At 38.1% G+C, this 24446-nt stretch overlaps 1 protein-coding gene across 2 annotated transcripts; it reads left to right on the top strand.

Annotated features, from left to right (window-relative positions):
- The first annotated feature begins 1173 nt into the window (after positions 1-1173).
- Positions 1174-16062, top strand: ARL14EP (ADP ribosylation factor like GTPase 14 effector protein). 2 transcript variants are annotated; one of them, XM_047070884.1, is made up of 4 exons: positions 1174-1270; positions 11084-11583; positions 13684-13811; positions 14861-16062. In XM_047070884.1, exons 2-4 carry the CDS (start codon positions 11161-11163, stop codon positions 15087-15089), a joined length of 780 nt encoding a protein of 259 aa, XP_046926840.1. In that variant the 5' UTR covers positions 1174-1270; positions 11084-11160; the 3' UTR covers positions 15090-16062. The 2 variants fall into 2 exon arrangements, with proteins under 2 accessions (XP_046926840.1, XP_046926839.1); XM_047070883.1 differs by lacking the exon at positions 1174-1270 and adding an exon at positions 4486-4599.
- The last annotated feature ends 8384 nt before the right edge of the window (positions 16063-24446 follow it).

Raw genomic sequence — 24446 nt, forward strand, 5'->3', positions numbered from 1 at the left:
TACACAACAGCTCAATTCAAGCATTGAATGCCCCTGCTTTCATGTATCTCATTATATCCTGTTCATATCCTTGTGTTTCTATCATGGTGTTTATCACACCACACTGTGATTACTCCTCTGTCATTAGGCTGTGGCTTCTTTCTAAGTAGAGATAAATTTTATTCTTTTTGTCTCATTATTCCTTAGCAAAGCACCAAACACAAAGTAACAAAAGAACTATTGAATGCGACCTCTTGCAGACACAGCTGAGGGGATTATCTCTTGCTTTTTGCCTTTCTCCCATTCCCTAGTTCTAAGATTGACCCAGCCTGGTTGCAGAGCAGGGGGCGGGGGGGGGGGGGGAAGTGGTAGGAAGGGCCATAGGTTCACTGCAGAAAACAATTTACAGTAGGTGTGTTTTGTATCACAAACAAGCTGGGGCCTTGGTGGACCTTATCTTCTTTCCCGGTCTCACATTTTTCACTTGGGTGGTCAAAAAAACAATAGTTTGGGTGCTTTCCTCCCTCCTGTCCCCACCTGAAAATGGTTGAAGGCTGAGTCTTCAGTCTAAGGGATCACAATCTCTCAAAGATTCTAGATGAAAAATACCCACTCCAAAAACTGAGCGCCTAAACTGTGGCAGACAATAGGGATACAAGAAATAGTTTAAACTGTTTTCTTCCCTCAGAAAATTTACAAGCATCTTCCTGGAGACTACATTTTACTCCAAGTAATAAACACAGCTATTTCTATTGTTTGTAATTTAAAAAGATGCATTTTGCAATATATTTCGTTTGAACAAAAATCACACAAAACGTGAGACTATAAATAAAGGGTCTGTTCGTGACGTTCTTGTAACTCATTCACTTCTCCAGGGATTAAGAAGAATGGGGTGCAAAAATTTGGCCTCACGCACAGGCATAGGAATTTGCGAACACAATCCAAGTCAGCCGAACCTGTATCTCCCAAGAAATAACCCCAGGGAGCTCCCAATTCCCTAACCTCACAAAACAAACGCAAAACCGAGAGGACTCCTGAAGCAACCATTGCCTCACCTTGCATATTCCGCCAATTAACACCGCCCAGCCCATTCCGCGCAGGAGGCGGGCCAGGCTCGGATCCGCTCTAGGCTTCTATCGGGCGTCGCTTTATGGTAGCGCTGAGCCTCTCTAGCCCTTGCCAGCCGTCCTCTCAGTGGTAGGACGGGGAAGAGAGGAAGAGCTGGCCGCCAAGTCGGCTCTACGTGAAAGCGGGTGCAGCCCAACCTCGGCCGGGGAGAGCTCGAGCTAAGGTGGAAGGGGCCCGGGGGAGGCTCTGGGAAGGGCGGGAGTGAGGAGACGGGTCCTTGGGTGGGAGGGGGGCCCGGGCCGGTTCACGGAAGTCCCTAAGGAGAGGTGGGAGAGGAGGCCCCGACACATGAAAGGGATTTCAGCTTCCGGCTTGGGCCTCCTGCAGCCGGCTATGCTGCTGTGGCTCCGACTCCCCCAGTTCTTCTGCGGCCCCTTGTGTCAGGGCCCAGCATAGTTTCCCGCGCATCTGTCTCCTCCGCGGGTTGTCGCCCCTTTTCGGGAGACCTGGAGCCCTCAAAGCTATGATTTAGGCTTATACTATGTACATGAGGGATATTATGGCCCTGAATCTCGTCCACATCCTGTATCGCTGCCTGTTCGTTTTCATTTTTTAATGAGCATCCTCCCAGCCCTAGCTGATTGAGGCTGGAGGCCGATCAGTATTCATTTTTCCATCCCAGTAGCATGAACATAGGAAGTGTTCATTGGATGTATTTGGTAGCTTGACACATGATGTGACTGTCACCTAGGGGCGTTATGCATGTGACCGTCATGCTGTTGGAGTGGGAATAATTGCAGCATCCTGGGGACCTAGTCACCCTGATTTGGAGAGATCCATCCTTCTTGATGTGACATGTGACAGTTTCTGAACATGGAACATGTATTCAAAAGACGTTAAGTGATTACTTAGTGCCAGTATTATGCTAAAGAAGCTACAACTGTAAACAGGAACTGGTTCATTCCTTGTCCTCACAGAACTTAATATATTATGGAAAAACTAACAACAACAACATCAAAAAAAAAAAAAAACCAAAAAAAAAAAAAAAAAAACCCTGTGATGAATGCTATGAAAAGGGAAGTCCCTGATGTTCCTCTTTTGCCTTTGGGTGATGCAGAAAATAAAACCATAATGCTCCTGCCTTCCAACAGCTGAGAATAGAGAAAAAGTTTTATTGCACCATGAGATTGCTCTGCAGACACAGAGGAAGAAGGACCTATAATAATAGTACTTGGGTAAGGCACACCAGATAGGTTTAGACACTGGTACTGCCCTGAAGGATAAGTTAGCATTGCCTGGCACAGAAAGGGCCATTGGCTTTCCAAGCAGGAGTCATAAAGTGTAAAAGAACTTTGCAGGCAGTGTCGTTTGGCCTGGAGTATGTGGCATTTGAACAAGTAATGCCATGCTAGAGAGTCCAGACTCTTATCTTCTAGGAAGAGATGAAAGTATTTTCAACAGAATGATTCAGAGTTCAGTTTCACAATCACCTACTCAACAACTGGAGTGTTAAGTATTTTTTGACAATTTGGGCCACATCCAGAATCAGGTAGAACCAAGAGCTTTATTTACTCTTCTTGGTCTAGAAGCAGTCTCCATTGCTGAAATCCCACTTCAGTTTTCTTTGGCCTTTAAGGGCTAGAAGACTAGAGACAAATTGCGAATGGGATTTGGAAGCCTGAAGGTTTGCTAAATTGTTCCAAAAGTGATCTGAGACTATACTAGACAAAGCAATAAGAAAATCTGAGGGGAAGATGTTAGATAAACCTAGAATAAATCATTAGGACCTAATTACGAGAGATTCTTCGTATAAAAGTAAAATTAATTTTTGTGGGGTTTTTTTGGTTTTATTCATTCAGCAGGAACTTGAATGTTATTACAGGCTCTGTGCTAGGCTTGGTAACTGGAGCTCTAAGCCTCAGTTTCTTCACCTGTAAATGGGGATGATAGTATTTATCTCACTGTTGTAAAGATTAACAAGATGATGTTTGTGCTTGGTGCTATACCTCACACTTAGTAACTACAGGCACCAAATATTTTAAGTGATACTTTGACTGTATTTTGGTTTTAACTTCTCTTTATCTTTTTTTTTTATTGGGCCTGAGTCTTAAGACTCAGGAAAGCTTGCTGGAGTCATTTCCTTGTGTGAGCTCACTCAGCTGTGTTTAACCTGCCTATTGTAGAGTTTTGTAATGGATAGCAAGTGATAATGCTTAAAAGCTTATTCCATAGAATCTAAATATATATATATATGTATAAATTTTAAATAAATCTTTTTTAAAAATCAACTCATAGATAAACAGAATAGATTGGTGGTTGCCAGAGGTAGGGGGTCGGCAAAATGGGAGAAGGGGGTCAAAAGGTACAAACTTCCAGGTATAAAATAAATAAATAAGTAATGGGAATGTGATGTACGGCATGGTGACTATAGTTAACAACACTGTATTGCATATTGGAAAGTTGCTTAGGAAGTAAATCTTAAAAGTTCTCACAAGAAAAAAAGTGTAACTGTGTGGTGATAGATGTTAACTAGACTTACTGTGGTGATCTTTCACAATATGTGCAAAATATCAGACCTTTACCTTGTACACCTGAAACCAATAATGTTATATGTAAATTATACCTCAATTTAAGAAAAAAAAAACTTGTTTTTTGAGCTTGCAGTGTTCAAATCATATGATCATACAAGGAGAAAATAATTTTGTTTACTACCTAAGGTGGTAGAAGGGGTCTAATCTGTTCTACACTTATTTCATTGTTTCTTGACTCTTCTAGTATTGCTGTAAGAATATTAAATGTTAATTTTAGAATCACAAAACATACTATATTTAGGCACTGAATAAAGTGTTGGCAACCCTAAAGCAACAGAAAGTCCAAAATGCAAAAAGTTTTTGGGGATTTTTCAAATAAAAAAAATCCAGAGTTAGTAAGGAGAGACTTTATTTGAAAGGTATGACAATAGGGGAAAAGGAACTATTGCAGTAGAGAGAATTCTCCGACCAAAAGATCTACCAGCATCTCCAGGGAGGAGTAAACTGATGCTACAACAGATCTCCTTGATCCAAAGTTCAGGGACCTGGGGGAAGAAGAGAAACTTAAAATATGACTAACAAACGTTTTTGTTCTAACTGTCAGTTTTAACATGCAGTTAAGATTCACAAGTTTGTAAATGAGGCAAAGATTGGGAGTTTGGACGACCTTTGTCCTAGTCTCAGGTAGACAAAGGGATACCCTCAGAGTCTTATAGAAGCCATAAAGAGAGTAGTGGGAGGATTTCCTTAACCATGACTCTTTTTTTTTTTTTTTTCCAACGTTTATTTATTTTTGGGACAGAGAGAGACAGAGCATGAACGGGGGAGGGGCAGAGAGAGAGGGAGACGCAGAATCGGAGACAGGCTCCAGGCTCTGAGCCATCAGCCCAGAGCCCGACGCGGGGCTCGAACTCACGGACTGAGAGATCGTGACCTGGCTGAAGTCGGACGCTTAACCGACTGCGCCACCCAGGCGCCCCCTTAACCATGACTCTTGAAGAACCAGAAACACAGGCCTCAGGTAAAATTCAACTTCTCAAAAGGCTATTTGAAATGGAAAATGAGTGTACAAATAAAATTCATCCAAACCTCTCTACAGGAAGGCCTTAGGAGACCCATTGATCCTTCAGGAATTAACTGTTAGTATTTGTAAATCCTACATCACAAAGTACAGTTTAAAAGTATTTGAAGACCTGGATCTCATTTGTATCAGAGTGAAATCTTACCAAAAGGTAGGGGAAAAGAACTGAATTAATCAGGCCTAAATGAACACATTGAGGGTTTTTTGTTTGTTTTTGGTTTTCATCTTATCCGATTAAAAACAGGACTTTTTGGGGCACCTAGGTGGCTCAGTCAGTTAAGCATCGGACTCTTGATTTCGGCTCAGGTCATGATCTCACCGTTCATGGGTTTGAGCCCCGCACTGGGCTCTGCGCTAATGGTGAGGAGCCTACTTGGAATTCTGTCTCTCCCTCTCTCTGCCCCTCCCCCAGTTGTGTTCTCTCTCTCTCTCTCTCTCTCTCTCTCTCAAAATAAAGAAAGTTTAAAAAAATTAAAGTGAAAAATAAAAGCAAGACTTTTTTTTTCCTTTCGAGGCATAGTAGATATACTGTTTAAAATGATTGACTGGAGGTAATTAATCTTTCACTACGTTTAAAAGAATTTTCCACCAAAAAAGGGGGTGGAAGTAAAATCATGACTGTTACACAGATATAAAATTATAAACACATGATTTTTGTTTACCTTATTAATGAGGGAACTATGTTGTAACCAATTCAAATGACAAAAGAACAGACATTTATTGATCAGGACTATTGAAATGAGCAAATGGAGGCAAACGGTCTTCCACAGTGGGCCAAGCAGTCCATTGAGCCACCATTAGACAGAATTTACAAGACTATAGACAAGAATTGGATTTGCATTGCTATCCATTATCCATTATCTACAGTTGTCAGTTGAAAAATAGCTGAAAGGCAGTGGAAGACACAGAATGTGAAAACCCAGATCTCTGTGCTTTCAATAATGCATATATTTCTCATATATGTATCGATTTTATCAAATTTATGACTCCACTCCCCTCATAGTCTTCCTTAAATGTTAGACTTCCTGAAAGATAAGTTCATTTTGGGTGTGTATCTTCCTTTTTTTTTTTTTAATATGCTTTATAAATATGGAAGATGCTTGGTTAATCTCTTAATTGCATTACCTGAAGCAGTGGATCTGGATCTCAAAGTAGTATGCTTACATGTCACCTGGGGGTCTTTTGTTGTTTTGTTTGTTTGTTTGTTTTAGTATAGATTCTGATTCAGTAGGTCTAGGGTCCTTACTGAGATTCCTCTTTTCTAATTCGTTCCCAGCTGATGCCAGTACCGGTTCGGAGACAGTAAATAGTAGTGCATTTCTGACTATGTTAATTAAGGAAGGTGTTCGATTAATCGTTACTGGAGAACATTACATCATGCTGTAGGTAAAGGGAGCAACATGGAGCTACTGGACTGTCACTGGAAGAAAAGAATAAATATGATTTGTGGGCCACATTGCCAGAACATAGACCAAAACGAGCAAAAGAAACAGTTGCTGGGAAATAGATGCAAAGAGCTGTACAGCAGAACCTTAGCTTAGGGAGGAAAGACAGAAATAAAGACATCGGGTACTACAACAGGGAAGGACCAGCTAGAGGCTGTAATTTTTAGAAGACAGGCAATAACCACTTAAGGTGATGGCCGAAATTTTGTGCTCCTTGAGTTAGCCTGACTTTTCTTTAGCAATACATGAAAAAACTGCCTAATTGTAGATCAGGAAGGTAACTTATGTAAGACTTCAAGCAGTAAAACTTTACTGACACAGGTGTATACACTTTTACCTTGACATTTTTAATTTTTTTTTTAATGTTTATTTTTTTGAGAAAGAGAGAGAGACAGCATGAGCAGGGGAGGGGCAGAGAGAGAGGGAGACACAGAATCCAAAGCAGCCTCCAGACTCTGAGCTGTCAGCACAGAGCCCAACGTGGGGCTCAAACTCATGAACCATGAGATCATGACCTGAGCCAAAGTTGGACACCTAACCAACTGAGTCATCCAGGTGCCCCTACCATGACAGTTTTAAATGAGTGGTACAGTTGTGCCATTGAGTTTTAATCAGTGTGTAAAATTTATTTTTTTACCGTGACTTGCAGTTTATCTTCTATCTGATAGGACATTTTAATTTTAAACTGAGCATGTCCTATAATTTGTTCATGGGAAGTTTATCTTTCTTTTAGCAACAAGTGAGAAGTGGTGCATAATGTGAAGCTGGTACCAAAGAAACATTTCTACTTCCAGGAAGATGCAAAAAATGAGGTTGCCAAATTTAACAAATAAAAATACAGCATGCCCAGTTAAATTTGAATTTCAGACAAACAACAAATTACTTTTTAGTGATATTTGGGATATACTTAAAATCTATGTACGTTATCTAGAATTCATGTTTAATTGGCCAGTCTAATAGTAAATCTACCCTAACAGTGACACCAGAGGGATAGCTGCTTAGAAAATGGTATTGCACAGCAGTGTAATTCCTGCAAGTGTTCCTCCAAAAATTATAGTACTCAAAAGTGTGCCAAAAGCTCAAAATAGTTGGAAGCACCTGTTTACCAGTAGAGGATGTTTTCAGGGCCTGAGAGGGTCATGGCTACATTGAATTAAAAACACATTTAAGTCTATGCTTTCCAACTAAGAGTTCAGGTTGATAGTAGTTTAAGATTAATAAAAGAATTTATGGTATTGTGGAATTTCCAAGCAAATACTTAGAAAAAGGTGGGGCTGCCTCGGTGACTCGGTGGGTTAAGCATCCTACTTTGTTTGGCTCAGGTCATGATCTCATGGTTGGTGAGTTTGAGCCCCATGTCAGGCTCTGCGCTGACAGCATGGAGCCTGCTTCAGATTCCCCCCCCCCTTCTCTCTCTCTCTCTCTCTCTCTCTCTCTCCCTCCCCTCCTGCCCTGCTTGTGCATTCTCTGTCTCTCTCTCAAAATGAATAATAAACATTAAAAAGTGGTTTAATATGAGTTAATCATATTTCCAAGTTTCCGAGAGAGATCATTTAGAAATAAGTACGCTGGCACAACTAGCAGTCCTGCTAATAAACTCTAGTGAACCATGTTGTAATTTAGACAAGATAAAAGGAAAGTGAAGGAACAGATGCCCCAGTAGCCAAGGAAAAGAATTCCCTAGTGGGTAAAAATGTATTAATTCTGTAGACAGAATTTCCAAAATGAATTTTCTAAGTCACAGGATGGTTTTCCTGTCAAATATGGTTAGGGTGAGGCAAGTGTTTGCTAAGAAATAATTTTATGTTCGAAAAATCACCGATTAGTGGCTACAGATTGGGTATAGTACCTACAAATACAAAGAATCGAGCATTAATAAGACATTAAACAATAGCAGTTTCCATAATGTGCGGGTCAAGTTTTTTTCTTTGTTTTGACTGTTAAGAAAGTTCAGAGCCAGATTTGTGTCCCATATCTCTTAAAGTACAGTACAGCATAGTTTGTAGTTTTATAATCATATCTCTGGCTTCCTCTTTTCCACTCCTTAATTTATTTTAATCCACATTTCTGTTAAAAGAAATCTGCTTGTATAATACAAGCCATTTTGTCTGATATAATTGGTACCATTACTTGGAAGTTAAATTTTAAAAGTTGGTTAAAATAGGATAAAAAATATATAAACATGCTCCACCTTAACTAGCTTTTAAAAACATAAGTTAAAATGTTCAGTGACATTTTGAACTTTAAATTGTATTCTATTTTTTAACTTTTTAAATTTAGTATTTTAACTGAAAACAGATGCATAGTCACCATTTTTTAACATGAGACCAGAGTCCTCTTTGTATATGGTGTTTTCTTTGCATATGGTTTCTTTGTATATGGTTTTTCTCTACAGAAAACATGGCAAAGTAAGCTTTCTAACGATTTTTTTTTTTTTTTTTGGAGCAAAATTTATAAAAGCACTTGCAAAACTGCAGGATCCTAGATTTTTCAGCACTCTGCCACCATCCAGATTTCAGTGATTCACATATATATTTTTTAATGTTTTTACTTTTTTTAATATTATTTATTTTTGAGAGAGAAAAAGAGTGCACAAGCTGGAGAGGGGCAGAGAGAGAGGGAGAGAGAGGATCCGAAGCAGTCTCCACCGTCAGCACAGATCCCAATGCAGGACTCCAACTCACCAACTCTGAGATCATGACCCAGGCTGAAGTCAGATGCCCCATTGACTAAGCCACCCAGGCGCCCCTCACATATATTTTTCCTAGTGACTTGTATTTGTTGAATTTTTTCTTAAGAATTCAACTAAGGTTTTGTATTTGCTTTGAAAAATATTTATGAAATTTTCAAATAGTACAGAAAATGAAGCATGTGTGTAAATGCCACCAAGTTTTATATTCCATAAATATCTTTAAAAAGGTTCCTTCCTCCTTAGAAGTATGTATACCACAAATTTATATTTCTTTTTTTTTTTTTTTTTTTAATTCTTTATGCTTAGAGAAAGCCCGCACATTTGGACGTGTGCCCAGGGGAAGGGCAGAGAGAGAGAGGAGGAGGGAGAATCCCAAGCAGGCTCTGCCCTATCAGCACAGAGCCCAATGTGGGGCTCCATCTCATGAACTTTGGATCAAGACCTGAGCTGAAATCAAGAGTTGCAGGTTGTTTAACCCACTGAGCCACCAAAGTGCCCCAAATTTGGCATTTCTTAATTTGATATATATATTTTATCATGATTCATATTTTTATCTATAAACCATGTACACTCTTTTTTGTGTGTTTAAAATTTTAAATAAATGGTATGTGTCCTTTTACAACTTTTTCACCTAAGATTGTCCTTGAGATTTATCTATGTTGATTCATAGAATTCCTGTAGGTTAGTCATCTTACCCGACCTGTAGGAGTCCCTGTTGAGTAACTCACGGTGTCTCATTCTTAAAATTAGGTTCTTTCCAACTTTTCACTGTCAAAGACAATAAATGCTCAAAGTCCTTGTATATGTAATGTACAAAGTCCTTGTGCTCATGTGGGACATAGATTTTTCTGGCATGGACATCTAGAGCTGAAAGTGCAAGGTCCTGGGATGTGGACTTCTTTAATTTTGCCAGAAATTGCCAAAAATGCTCTAAAGCCATTGCAATTTACATTTCTACCAGTGTATAAGGAGCATGTAAGAGTTAGCCACAATTTAACCAGCACCAGGTTATCAGATTTTAAAATTTTGCCATGCAAATGTTTGAGAAATGGTATGTAATTTGCTTTTTTTTTTTTGACAGCAGTAAAGGCTGTACATCTTTGCATGCATTTCTTGGCTATTTTGTTCTCTTCCTCTGTGAATTGCCTATCTGTATTTTTTTAGTTTTCTAATGGGTTCCTTGTCATTTTCTAATTGATTTATAGAAGTCAGGATATGTTGTTGTTTTTTTGTATATTTGGGATAATAATCCTAACCATACCTTTCAAGTGTGGCTGTTTTTCCTCCTTTAGAGTTATAAGGAAATGTTTAATTTTGATGTATAATCAGATATATCCATCTTTTCCTTTGGTATGTGCTTTCTTGTTTGAGAAATTCTTCTCCCAATGTCACAAAGTCTTCTATGCTTGCTTGCTTGCTTGCTTTAAATGTTTACTTACTTATTTTTGAGAGAGACAGGGAACGTGAGGGGGGGAGGGGAGGGGAAAGACAGAGGGAGAGGGAGAATCCCAAGATTGTGAAAGCATTACCTGAGCCAAAACCAAGAGCTGGACACTTAACCCACTGAGCCATCCGGGCACCCCGTCTATGTTTTCTTTTAAACATTTGTATAGTTTTTCTTTTCTTGTTTGATTATTTAATCCATCAGGAATTGATTTTTGTTTGTGAGAAAGAGATCTTAGTCTATTTCCATGTGGTTATCTGGTTATCCCTAATATTTTAATATTTTCCCCATTAAGGTGTAATACCCTATAACACTGATTATATACAATCATGTGTCATATGTCACACCAAACCCTTATCGTTTCATGGATCTATTTGTCTATACTGTACTGCTACCACAGATTTTATTATAATAGCTTTATAGCAAATAAATATGTTACTTTGTTTTCCTTCAAGACTATTTTGACTGTCTTGGATTTTTACTCTTCCAAATAAACCAAGTGCTAAATTCCAAGGTGGAATGAGTGGAATACCTACTGGGATTTTTATTGGAATAGTATTGAATTTATAGATAAATTCCTGGAGAATTTATATACTTTGGTCAGAGTTCCCATGATTAATTTCTACATTCATTTAGGGTAACTTTTTTGTCTGTTTCATAATTTTCTCCATAAAAGTCCTGCATATCTGATGTTTATTGTAGGCTTTTGGTAAATGCCATTCTGTTCCTCACTTATGAAGAGTTTCTTTCTTTTAAATAGGTGTTGAATTTCAGCAAATGCTTTTTCAGTTTCCCAGATAAAAAGTTTGCAGCACAAATCTGACTCTTCAATTTTTTCTCTAGGGCAATCCGCACATGACCTACTTGAGAGAGATCTGTAGACAAAATCTAACAAGGGAAATTTGCTAGAATCAAGAGTGATGGATCCATGTTCAGTTGGAGTCCAACTCCGTACCACGAATGAGTGCCATAAAACCTACTATACTCGTCACACGGGTTTCAAGACTTTGCAAGAACTGTCATCAAATGATATGCTTTTACTTCAACTTAGAACTGGAATGACACTTTCTGGGAACAATACCATTTGCTTCCATCATGCGAAAATTTACATTGACAGATTTGAGGATTTGCAGAAGTCATGTTGTGACCCATTTAACATACACAAAAAACTAGCCAAAAAAAATTTGCATGTAATTGACTTAGATGATGCCACTTTTCTGAGTGCAAAATTTGGAAGACAGCTTGTACCTGGGTGGAAGCTTTGTCCAAAATGTACACAGATAATCAATGGAAGTGTGGATGTTGATTCTGAAGATCGGCAGAGAAGAAAACCTGATTCAGATGTATGTATGGCAGCCATTTTTGTCTCCTGTGTTACTTCTACAATGTGGGGTTTTGTTGAACTATAAAGAAATCATTTATATTATTATGATACTAATTGTAAATTAAAGTTGGGGAGGTGATGGAGCGCCTGGGTGGCGCAGTCGGTTGGGCGTCCGACTTCAGCCAGGTCACGATCTCGCGGTCCATGAGTTCGGGCCTGGCGTCGGGCTCTGGGCTGATGGCTCGGAGCCTGGAGCCTGTTTCCGATTCTGTGTCTCCCTCTCTCTCTGCCCCTCCCCCGTTCATGCTCTGTCTCTCTCTGTCCCAAAAATAAATAAAAAACGTTGAAAAAAAAAAAATTTAAAGTTGGGGAGGTGAAAGTAAATGATTTTCTAAATATTCTCATGTACCTAGACTGGATGATAAACCAGGCTTGAGAAAGGAATAACATACTATGCCCAAGACTCAAGCTGTAACTCCTAGGTCTAAGATGTCAGGAGTGGCTTTTAGAACATTCTGGTAAAGCCAGGATCTAGTTATTATCTTAGCTTCTTTTCTAATACCAAAGTAACTCAATGGGACATGCCAGCTAGTGAGGATCTGTATAGCACAATGAATTCCCCTTGAAAATTACCGCTTTAAAACGAACACCAGAGGGGCGCCTGGGTGGCGCAGTCGGTTAAGCGTCCGACTTCAGCCAGGTCACGATCTCGCGGTCCGTGAGTTCGAGCCCCGCGTCGGGCTCTGGGCTGATGGCTCAGAGCCTGGAGCCTGTTTCCGATTCTGTGTCTCCCTCTCTCTCTGCCCCTCCCCCGTTCATGCTCTGTCTCTCTCTGTCCCAAAAATAAATAAAAACGTTGAAAAAAAAAATTTAAAAAAAAATAAAACGAACACCAGAAAAATCACTTCCAGTAATTGTTTCTTCAACCTTTCTTTCTTCTTTGGCGTTAATACTGTTCTTTGGATTTCTTTTGCTTTTAGCTCTGAATTCTTATTTGATATGATCAGGCTAATTTTAGTGCTCCCTATGGTCAAAAAGCATACATTTTTACATTGTAAATACTAAATATTTATAACTCTCCCTTATTCATATGCCTACATTCAGATTATTTAACTACATCAGAAAAAAAAACGAGATTTCATAAAGCTATCTTTGGGTGTAGAACAAAGACAAGTATATCAAAGGAGCACTTCTCAAAATTTCTATTTATAACCAATTTATAATTCTTGCTGCTGGGATATTTTTCTCAATTTCCTCCTTTTCATTATATTAATAAACCGAATTAAAAGATAATTAAAATTTTAAATTATATGTAGTACTTCCCTTTTGTTCTCCCCTCAAAGGCATATCTCCAGGACCCAGTGTTACCTTGCAGCTCATACTAGGTACTTGCACCTGTCACTATAGATGTCTTCTCCATTCCGTTTATTTGTTGCTCTGTGTAATATATCACATAAACTGCTTTTTCCCCAGATAACAAACTTAAATCCTTAACCATCAAAATTTTGTTTTACCAATGCTTTTTAAAAAGATGATAATACTGTTTCAGGACTTGAAACCATTATTCTCTCTCTGCTTTTAACTATGTATACAATAATAGAATCTTTTCTTAAGGACTCAAGATGATATTAGGAGCCTCAGTTTTTGTTTTTCTTTTTTGTTACATTTTTAAAGTAATCTCTACACCCAGTGTGGGCTTGAACCCACAACCTGAAATCAATAGTTGCTCGCTCCACCAACCAAGCCAGCCAGGCGCCCAGGAAACTCAGTTTTATCCCATTGGGTCGTACAGCAGGGTTTTTTTTTTTTTGCCTTTTCTCCTGTATTGACAGAAGCCATAGCAGTTTTCAGTAGGCCTATCGCCCCTTCTAATAGGCCAGAGACTAAAATTAGGTAATGGAAATATTACAAATAAGTTAACCAAAGTTAAACTTTGAATATTGTCTAGGGCTGTGTAAATTTCATTGCACTTGGGTTCTAAAACCTTTTTCTTCTTTTTTGTGAATTCCAGACTGTCCTTCAGGTTAAGGAATAATCAGGGTTAACATTAAGTTAAATATTAATGTATTCATGGTCTGTTGTCAAGATTTGAGTTGATAATTTGTTTACCTTTATTCAGGGAAGAACTGCTAAAGCTTTGCGGTCATTGCAATTTGCAAACCCAGGAAAACAAACTGAATTTGCTCCAGAAACTGGTAAAAGAGAAAAAAGAAGGCTCACAAAAAATGCAACCGCTGGTTCTGACAGGTAGGCTGTGTGTTCCCTGAAGACCTTTGTTAGCTTGCTGCGTCTGTCTGGTATTGTTTCACATCTTTCTCTGGAGTTTTGAATTTTTTGGGTAGATATTTTAAACTGGATAATCTGCAATTAGTAGGAATCTCCAAGGGCTGCATATAAAATGAAGGCGTCCCTTTCAGCTCTAAAAATTTATTTCTAAGGAAGTGTCAATGAAGTGAACAGGTTAACATTTTTGGCATGAGAACTAAAATTCAAACATATTTAAAACAGTTTTTTGAAAAGTATTGGTATTATGTAATTGGTATATCACCCTTCTATGGGTGGCAGCTAAAAAGTAAATCTTATGAAAATTCAAGGTTGCTTTTTATTTTTTACATGTCTAAAATAGAAACAGTTATGGTATAGTCAACAGAACGAATGAGAAAAGTAAATTGTTTAGAATATGACTTTTTAAACTGAACATTTCTAAAACACAGGTTGACAAAGAAATGTTAGTGTAATCATTCAGAATTATTTTCTACATATGCCATTTATTCCATCTGTTAAGATTTTCCAATGAGTCATTTAAGTGTTTTTAGGCCAGATTTGCTCGAGTCCGTTAAAGAACAAGAAACAGATTAATTGCAGTATAAAAACCAATAGGGTAATAGAGATTGGTAACCAACAAAATGTACCATTATTAAGCAGCCATGCTTTGTTGTTGTTGTTGTTGTTGTTAAGGGAAGGGGAAAATATTTTTCACAGAAATAATGTTTTTTTGGAAATAGTTCTGGTCCATTCCTTTACTGAGTTGACTTTTAAATGGACTTCTAGAGGCATTTTCAGGCTCTTTGGATTTGTCTCAACACTTTAGAATGAGGTCTCTTCTCACACAGTTCATTACTAGTAATTATAGAGTAGGCTTGAGTCCGGTAAGTTATGTACCAGTTTTGCAGGACTTCTTCCCTAATTCAAAATATTTTACTTGCTTCCATTTTTTTTTTTTTTTACCTTTTTTTCATTTATTCAAAAAATAATGTCTTTGTGAAGTGTCATTCATCTTGTGTTTTCTTTTACAGACAAGTGATACCAGCAAAGAGTAAGGTCTATGATAGCCAGGGCCTGCTGATTTTCAGTGGAATGGACCTCTGTGACTGCCTCGATGAAGACTGTTTAGGATGTTTCTATGCTTGTCCTGCCTGTGGTTCCACCAAATGCGGAGCTGAATGCCGCTGTGACCGCAAGTGGCTATATGAGCAAATCGAAATCGAAGGAGGGGAAATCATTCATAACAAACATGCTGGATAATTTGTGGTATCAAATTATGGGAAAAGATCCCATCTCTATTTCTAAAACTCTGTCACTCTCAGATGCATTCTAAAGTTGACTGCCAAATGATGACAATTTGAAAACCACCTCAGCATGCACTCATTATGCATTAATTTTGCAGTTAGGGTGCTTTAAGATTTATTGTTTGATGTCAGTTTATATGGGCTTTTACTCAGCAGTCAGCTTTAAGCCTGCCCAGGCCAATGTCAACAAGTAGGTAAAGGCAGTCCTCCATTAGCACAGTTCACATTTCAGTTCCATGGTATATACCGTGGGTAGTTACGTGAAGTACAAACTTCCCTGCTGGCTCTTTGTCCATAAGTCATTATGTAACAGATGTGCCTCCTCATCAGTGACCAGTCCATCCGTGACCTTCACTCAGACCCCTTTAGTGGTTGGTTACCGCACATCTGTCATTCAGTCCACTCCTAGACAGCAAAGCATGTGGTTGTGCTGTCTCCTTGTCACCCATGTGACATTTTCCAAAAGTGGATCATCAAAATAACTGGCCACCAAAGATAAAAGAGCAGTGAAGAAATGAAAAATGATCATGCTAGATGTGAGATATGCATTGAACGTAGATGGAGTTGTAGAAGAAATCACTTATTATGGGAAGGTTGATGCTGCTGTTTCTCTAGAGCCTCAGTATGCAGCTAGAGGAAGCTCGCTGGGGGGTTGCTGGGGGGAGCAATGTAAATAGGGAAATAGGCTGTGATGAAAAGCTTGAATATATCCCAGAGGAAGTGATAGTAAAAAACTTCACATTAAAGGAAATTACAGTGATTTTACAACATTGAAAGCACAAATGAGAAAATGGTAGAAGCAGATCCAAACTTAAGTATCTGCAATGGTATAGCCTACTTTGTATCTTAAGTTAGCAAAAAAGCAGGCACTGTTCAAACCGCTCTTGATTAGTTTTTTGCAACGGAATAATGCTTTAATTCTCAGTGTTTCCAATGTTTTTCAATTACAGTGTACTAAAATACCTTTTTTTTTTACAGTGTTTTCATTTTCCTTTACATTTCTAACAAGAGTTTTTAATATTTTGATGGGTTTTTGGAGGTCACAGAACATTTTCCCCATTGATTATTAAGGTTGCTACGAACGGTCATTTTTATGGTCCAGCACTACTGTGCAAGCCAAGGACTGTAGCTGAGAACAGTGCCTACTTCAGGAAAAATTAATTTCAATAAAACTAGGTGATTGAGTGTTAAAACTATTTTGGAAATAATCTACATATCTAAGTGCTAAAATTCTTCTCACTACTTACCCTTAAAAAAAAGTTTTAGCATTGTAAACCTTTCATTGTTTAGCCATACATTCTTGGTGAAAATTTGTTCCTGGTGGCAAAGATCTTACTATGTATAAAGCATGGATATTCATACAATACAGAAACAGGAATACATGGTGTCTGTGTTATTAAAGTTTTATAAGGTGGTGATTAGGATCAAAAGGGCTAAAAAAAAAAAAGGCTTTAAGGCAGTTAGTAATGAAAAGGAAAAAAAAGTGAACAAACAGTGGTAGAGACAATATAAATTAAATTGGAAATTGCTTGAATCTTGATGTACTGGTTCTGTATGGAATTCATATGGGTGCTCTTTGGAGAATGAGAGTGGATGATAACTTCTCTGCTCCTTTTTCAAGCAGCTGCCTGTCTAAAATATTTTATCAGCTAGGGCATTGCCACTAAACTAGGTTTTTGCTTTGTTTTCCCTAAGTTGTAGTACTTTAGTTTAACCAGATAAGCTTTTAGTAGTTTCAGATACATTTTAAGCCATTTAAGTGAAATTTATGCAGCCAATTTGATTGGATTGACCAGTGGAGGTTTATTTTTATTTCTGTATACTTTGGTATCTGTTTAACAGGTTTTACTTTGATGGAATGCCATTTTGAACCATGGTATTGTCATTAAGTTATAATTGTCCACTGACCTAGTTATCAGAAGTATAATCAGTATCAAGTCTTTAATTCAGATTTCAACAGAGCACTGGCAAAAAGAATATTTTGGCTTTATATACTTAAATTAGATGCTAGTTTTTTGGGTGTTTTTCTGAATTAAGGAAATATTTTGTTATAGAGGATACAGAGACTTCTAATTTTATCTGAACTTCTGGGTTCATTAGACCTTAGTTGCATTGCTACCAATGTTTTGTTTTTTTGTTTGTTGGTTTTTTTTGTTTTGTTTTGGTTTGGTTTTTTTTTTTTGGTTCTAAGTAAGTATGATTTACTATATTGCTTAAGCTTTTCAGGGGCGCCTGGGTGGCTTAGTTGGTTAAGCATCAGACTTCAGCTCAGGTCATTTGTGGGTTCCAGCCCCACCTGGAGCCTGCTTCAGATTCTGTCTCCTTTTCCCTCTGCTCCTCCCCTACTTGTGCTCTGTCTCTCTCTCAAAAAATAAACAAACATTAATAAATAAATAAATCTTAGATTTTTTTTTTGTTTAAAACAGGAATATATTTTCAACAGAATAAATGACTTTAAAATTCAAACTGTTTATATTTCAACAGTCCTTAGACTATTTCTGTGTTATTTTTCAAAGATGGTAATATTTAACTTGTTTCAGGGATAAATTTCTATAATAATTTTGCTTATATTTGTTCATTATGCCTATATAGAAGACCAGACTTTTAGTGAGCATGCAAAATGTTTACAGAGAGAGGTATATCTAATTTAGTCTGCTACAATAAAAGCTGTGTTTTGGGAAAATTACGTCATGAGTTCACTTACTATTTTTTACTGTAGAATTACAGAAATACAGAATACAATGAAATAATCTGAATTCTTTTTATATTTTCCATAAGTATGGTTCATGGTGGCTAAAATTATTTTAGAATACTATTAGTCTAAAAGGCAAAAATAAAAGTGATAAGAACACTTCTGCTGTATATGGGTCCTGCTTAAGAAGTTGATGTAAGGCTATAAACATTGGTCTTACACAGTGTTGGTCACAAATGTTAAAAAGTGCATTTATATATTTGAAATAAATGGCATCCCATGTAATCTTTTTTCTATTTCTTTTATAAGCATAAAAAAATAGTTACCTTTGAAATATTATTCATGAGATTCTTGTATTTTTTTAATATTATATCTATGTCTGTATAACAAGCTGTTCTACCATCTGACAGAATTCTCCAGAGAAATGCATTTGTGTCCTCTCAAGTACTCCCACGTTCAGAACCCCTGAATCTGTATCAGAGAACCTAGGTAATATGAGTGTTCCGTAAACCAAAACATGTTTTCTTTTTATTTTTCTTTTTTTTTTTTTTAAATGGGGATGGCTGTCTGAAGCGTGGTTTAGTTTGCTATACAGTGTTATAGGTGGGTTTTGTTGGACAAAATCTGAGCAGTCAGTTCTTTGAAAGAGCTGTTGCTGCCCTGAAAAGGCAGATTCTGCTGCGGCCTCTCAGCCCCACCCCTCCTGGGTCACGTAACACTGTATGAAACCAAGGGGTCTTAAATGGACTGCACTTTGGTAATTAGAGATTTTCGGTCGACATTAGGAATACCCTTGTACAAAGTCATATGGCACTGCCTTAGTTTTTGCTGACATCTGCTGGTATCTTGATGTAAATAAACTCTGCTGCTACTAAATGCTTAATCTCTTCACTTTTAAATTAAACTGTGAACACTGGTAGTTACACTAAAGTGGAATATTTTAAAGAACCCTGGGAGTAGAATGGTTTCTCTTTGTAGCATTCTTAGGTCTCACCCAATAGTAGTCAACCAGATTTCTTTTTTCAGGAATATGAGTCAGGATATGAAAATATGCATAGGCACTTCTGGGTTTCATTTATTTATTTAAGGTTTATTTAAGTAATCTCTACACCCAGTATGGGCCTCAAACTCACTACCCTGAGATCAAGAGTTACAATGCTCTTCCGACTGAGCCAGCCAGGCACCCCTCACTTATTTTTATAAAGTGGAGACACTTGGGAAAATAATGGTTTTTATTTACTGAAAAACCATCAAATGCTTCACTGAACACTTAGTTTGAAAAGCATAATAGACTCCTGTAGAATATATACCCCAATTTATAGATTATTTACAATGGCACAGTTGTGAGGATTGACTAATTTTACCAAGATACTCTAACTTCTAGGAGATAAAGGAGATTTACCTTGTAAAACATTATTAACTGAGTTGGATTAGTAATACTGCATCTTTAAATGCAATTTAAAAGTATTTAATTACAGTCCTATCAGTGGCACAACTAGCCATATTAAATTTTTTCCCCTTGAAACTATGAGGGATAAATGTCTTTGTGAAACAATGATTTAAAAACTTCAATTTTCTCATTTCGTATTAATCTACAAGTAAACAAATGTTTTAAGGAGTTGCCATAATCTTCATCTGTTTTTTTTTTTTTTAAATGTTTATTTTTGAGAGAGAGAGATGGAGATAGAGCGTGAACAGCAGAGGGGCAGAGAGAGAGGGAGACACAGAATCCAAAGCAGGCTCCAGGCTCTGAGCTGTCAGCACAGAGCCAGATGCAGGGCTCGAACTCACAAACCATGAGATCATGACCTGAGCTGAAGTTGGTCACTTAACTGACTGAGCCACCCAGGCTCCCCCATCTGTAATTTTGAAATAAATGGACATACTAAAAGTATACTGCTTACAAACATTGCTAGGATGTCCAAAACCTTCCAATAGTCCCAACTTCAACAGATAATGCATGAAAACACAAAAGTTTGGCTCATGATTTTCATTGTAAACTTGGATAATACTTTTCAAAGACACATTTTGAGGTGAGGGCACATTTTTCTTAAATAGTGTAAAAACTAGACACAGGTCAAATTGCAGGATATTTGTCCTTTTGAGAGAACTTCATGAAGAGTATGGCCTGTAAAAGGAGACCTGAAACAATCAAAACAGAAATACTATCTCTGTTAAGTATCCCTTTGTTACCAATAATCAGTTACCAATCAGTTTGATCAACCCAAATTAAACTTTAGTTTTAATTATATTCTGGTAGCCCAAGTTTATGATCTGGACTTCAAAGTAGTATTTACTTACAGTTACTTTTAAAATTGAATTTGTGGGGCGCCTGGTGGCTCAGTCGACTAAGCATCGGACTTTGGCTCAGGTCATGATCTCATGGTTCATTGAGTTTGATCCCTGCGTCGGGCTCTGTGCTAACAGCTCAGAGCCTGGAGCCTGCTTCAGATTCTGTGTCTCCCTCCCTCCCTGCTCATCCTCTGTTGTGCTCTCTTAAAAAATAAACATTACAATTTTTTAATTCAGTTTGTTATTTGGTGGCATAAGCTAAAGTAATAGTGGCAATCCCAGTACCATGTAAATAGGTTCTACAAAGATCTGGGTGAAGTACAAATTTAATTTTGGCATTAAGAGGTAAAATGATTCAGAGACGTTCAGTGAACTGTGGCATCATTAAGGTTTGTAAATAACAAACTCATGTCTACCCCAAAGGGGAAGCCTTTCGTTTTGGATTGGACTTTCCTGTATTTCAGTTCAGCTTAGTATAGTGAAATCAGATCAGTTATTAAAAGAGAACCTGGAGGGCCAATCTGATGATCTGGAGAAAACTATCACTTGAGCTTTTTTTTTTTTTTTTCCTTTTTGGTAAATAAGGTTTTAGAAAATACCAATAAACTTTAGTCATTTATGCCTTAGTGAAGGAGACTGCAAAGAGCATTTCTGCATAAAATATAGGCCTTACAAACTGGTGCGTGCAAATAAGATTATTTTCCAAAATACTACGGCTCATGGCATTTCTAAATTTGGTCACAAAAAGACTTCCCTATAGCAAATATTGAAAGGAAAACATTCCCAAAGTTTGTCAGTAAAAGTTTCCAACTCATCTCCAAAGAGTTATAGTTGAATGCTTAATTTGTCCTTGATACCTTTTTTTGTCAAAGAACTACACAGATTTAAGAGAGAACAGCTAAACATCCCTGACAGACCAAGCTTTCCACTGTGTGACATAACCCACAAACTCATGTTAGGAGGATCCTCAGACCTTTTAAGAGAAATGGCCCTAGGAGATTCTTACTCTGCATTTTGCTTTCCCCTGTTCCCAACTGGTTGGGCTTCATAAGAGACCTGACCCAAGGAAAGCCAATTAGGCTAGCAAAGCTTACGCGTTGGGCAAATATTAAAGGAAACATCACCAAGTGATGAAAGAGATTAACTGAGCCTATCAGATTATTTCAGAAATAAAATTTGTTTTAATGTTTATTTACTTTTGAGAGAAAGAGTGTGAGCAGGGGAGGAGCAAAGGGAGAGGGAGACACAATCTGAAACAGGCTCCAGGCTCTAAACTGTCAGCACAGATCCTGACGCGGGGCTCAAACCCACAAACTACAAGATCACGACCTGAGCCAAAACAGACGCTTAACTGACTGAGCCACCCCAGCACTCCTATTTCAGAAATTTAGACAAGATACAGGAGAAAGAATTCAGAGGTTTGTAGAGAGATGAAATGGCAGAATAGCTAAGGCACGTTAGGGTTCTAGACCTACACACTTGGGAGGCAAGAGCTCTTGAAGCTGTCATTGAGTCTCCAGAGCTGCTGTCAGATTAGTACATCTGTTGTATCTTGAAATTACCCACTATCAGTGAAACCTGGCCACACAGTTGATTCCTTTATATTCATACAGATCCTTGCAAAAAATACTCTATTACTTAAGCAAACCTTAATGAGCCTTAATGAGTTCTTTCACCCAAAGAGGCTTACTAACAGACCTGCCCTGCTAACTAAGAAAAAAGAGAGTGAAGGTATAGTGTTAGGGTCCTGTGCTTGTTAGCATTGTGTTGTAGAACTCTAGACCAGTGCAAATTTGATCATGCATCAGGATCACCTGGAGGGCTTGTTAAACCACAGTCTGCAGGCCCAGGGTGGAACCAACAGTTTATGATTTAGTAGGTCTGGAGTAGGGACAACAAATTCGCATTTCTATCAAGTTTGCAGATGAGGTTGAAATGGCTAGTCTGGAAGCCATGCTTGGAGAATCGCTGCTCTACAGGGCATGGTCCTGAACCTTGGTTGCACATGGAAACAACCTGTGGAACATCAGAAAAAATACCTTACCTGGCCTCAGCCCCAAGTATTTGATTTAATTGGTCTGGGGTTTGGCCTGAGCCATTGGGAGGCCAACTCCCTTCTGGCTCAATATGGAGATCATTCAGAATTCAAGTGGGTGACTGGGATGTTTGATTTTCTGTGTCAACTTGGTCAGGCAAGGGTATCCAGTTTTTGGTGAAACATTACTCTAGATACTGAGAAGGTGTTTTTTAGATGTGATTAACATATACATCAGTAGACTTTTAATTAAGCAGATGACCTTCCATAATGTGAGTGGGCATCATCCAATCAATTGAAGGCCTTAAAAAGATTGATGAACCCCAAAGAAGAACAAATTCTGCCTCTGGACTGCCTTCAGACTTGAGTTGCATCATCATGTCTTCTCTAGGTGCCCAGATCACCTACAGATTTTGGGTTTACCAACCCAGCAATCATGTGAGCCAATTCCTTAAAAAATCTGTGTGTGTGTGTGTGTGTGTCTGTCTCTATACACACACCCTCTTTTATTTCTCTGGAGAACCCTGGCTAATACAGTAACCTAGTAAGTCTATTCCAAATTGTTTCCCAGAAAGGCCCTGACTCTAAATCAGAATATAATCCCTTCATTAGATTTTTTTTTTTCCCCTGTATCCTACCTTAGGTAAGTCCATGAATATATGGCACATTTTTTACCCCTTTCTTCTATTCATATTGTCAAAACCATTTGGTTCCTCCTTGGAACATTCTTGAATCTGCTTTGATTTTTTTTTTTCCTGTTCATTTTTATTTTGTCTTCACCACCCTGGTTAAAGCTCAATAGTGTTTTGCATGCTTAGTATCAATTCCCCCTTTTGGTGTTAGTACTGAAATTTGTCTTTGAATAACCGCCTTTATACTCTCAGCCCATGTTGTTTATTTAGGTGGCATTGACCTCACTTGGTGGTTCCAGGGGTGGGCACATCACCAAGTCCTGGCCTTTGAGAGTGAAGCATCTCCCCAAATTTAGTGACTGTTTCAGTTAGTGACTAACTGAGCCAATCAAAGCCAATAAACATCAGCTTTGCTGGGACTAGAGAACAAGAGATACGCATTTTTCAATGACAGTTTCTAATCTTACAGATTTAGGACTGGACCTATTGGTGGTTAATCTGGACACCACTCAAGAAGAATCTGACTTAGAATGAAAGCGGCATAGGTAAAAGCAGAAGCCACAGACCAAGACAGACAGACAGGATTTGGGTACCTGGATCCAGTTACATCTGAAGTCAATCCTGTACTTTTCAGTTAACATGAGCCCGTCATTTGCACTTTTTCCCCACGATTGGCTATTAAGTGAATACAAGGAATTGACCAGATGAAGAGTTAACTCTATTCATCCGAGGGTAAAAACCACCAGAGTTCAAAGGTAAAATGGCCTGTTTAAAAATCATGCCCTTGAAACACAGATATATTTTTTAACATTTTTTTTTAATGTTTATTTTAGAGAGACAGAGCATGAGCAGGGGAGGGGCAGAAAGAGAGGGAGACACAGAATACAAAGGAGGCTCCAGGCTCTGACCTGTCAGCACAGAGCCCAATATGCGGGGCTTGAACCCAATGAACCATGAGATTATGACCTCAGCCAAAGTGGGACACTTCACCAACAGCCACCTGGGCGCCCCTGAACACATATACATTTTAAAGAAGGAGCACAAGCAGCTGTGACCTATAGTCACATAGTTCTTCCTCCTCCAAATTCTTGCAGAAGCTTCTCTATAGTTCTCATGGACCTTAACTCAACCTACTTTAAAGGATGAATGCAGCACAGACTGTGGTACTTTGCCACCAGGGTTTGAAATTCTATAATACAAAGAATAGACTTACAATTAAAATATCACTGTTTGGTGTTTTGGTTGGTATTACTTGCTTTTAAAGGCCTTAGAATGTTTTAAAATTTTTTGTTTGAATACCTAATGCATTTTCTCTGTAACCCTATATCTAATAGGTAGAACTCATTCCTAGGTTAAATGATCTGAAATTTTTAATAGCTGAATCTGAATTAATTAACTTGTCAGGCAATTAAAGGTATATCGTTGCCTTAAATTAGTGATTTATAATACATTGCTAGCAAAGTGAATTTTAAGCATTAACAGCTCTGGTTCTTCTTCCCTTCTGCCCTTAACAGGACATTTAATTCTGTATGGTTGAAGTAGAAAGTGTGAGACAAGATTCCTACCAGAAAAGGAGAACCAGGCACACACAATTCAACATTTTCTGTATGTCACTTCCGATGCCAATAGTGCCAAAAAACTAGAAGTACAGTGACTCTGATA

This window comes from Lynx rufus, unplaced genomic scaffold (genome assembly GCF_022079265.1).
Source record: "Lynx rufus isolate CCGP_SWC_20201006 ecotype Redwood Valley unplaced genomic scaffold, mLynRuf1.p SCAF_9, whole genome shotgun sequence".
In the NCBI taxonomy this organism is placed as follows: domain Eukaryota; kingdom Metazoa; phylum Chordata; class Mammalia; order Carnivora; family Felidae; genus Lynx; species Lynx rufus.

Coding starts and splice junctions, on each gene's coding strand:
- ARL14EP (XM_047070884.1), top strand. CDS start 11,161: ATGGATCCATGTTCAGTTGGAGTCCAACTCCGTACCACGAATGAGTGC. Junction 11,584..13,683: donor GAAGAAAACCTGATTCAGAT/GTATGTATGGCA, acceptor ACCTTTATTCAG/GGAAGAACTGCTAAAGCTTT. Junction 13,812..14,860: donor GCAACCGCTGGTTCTGACAG/GTAGGCTGTGTG, acceptor TTTCTTTTACAG/ACAAGTGATACCAGCAAAGA.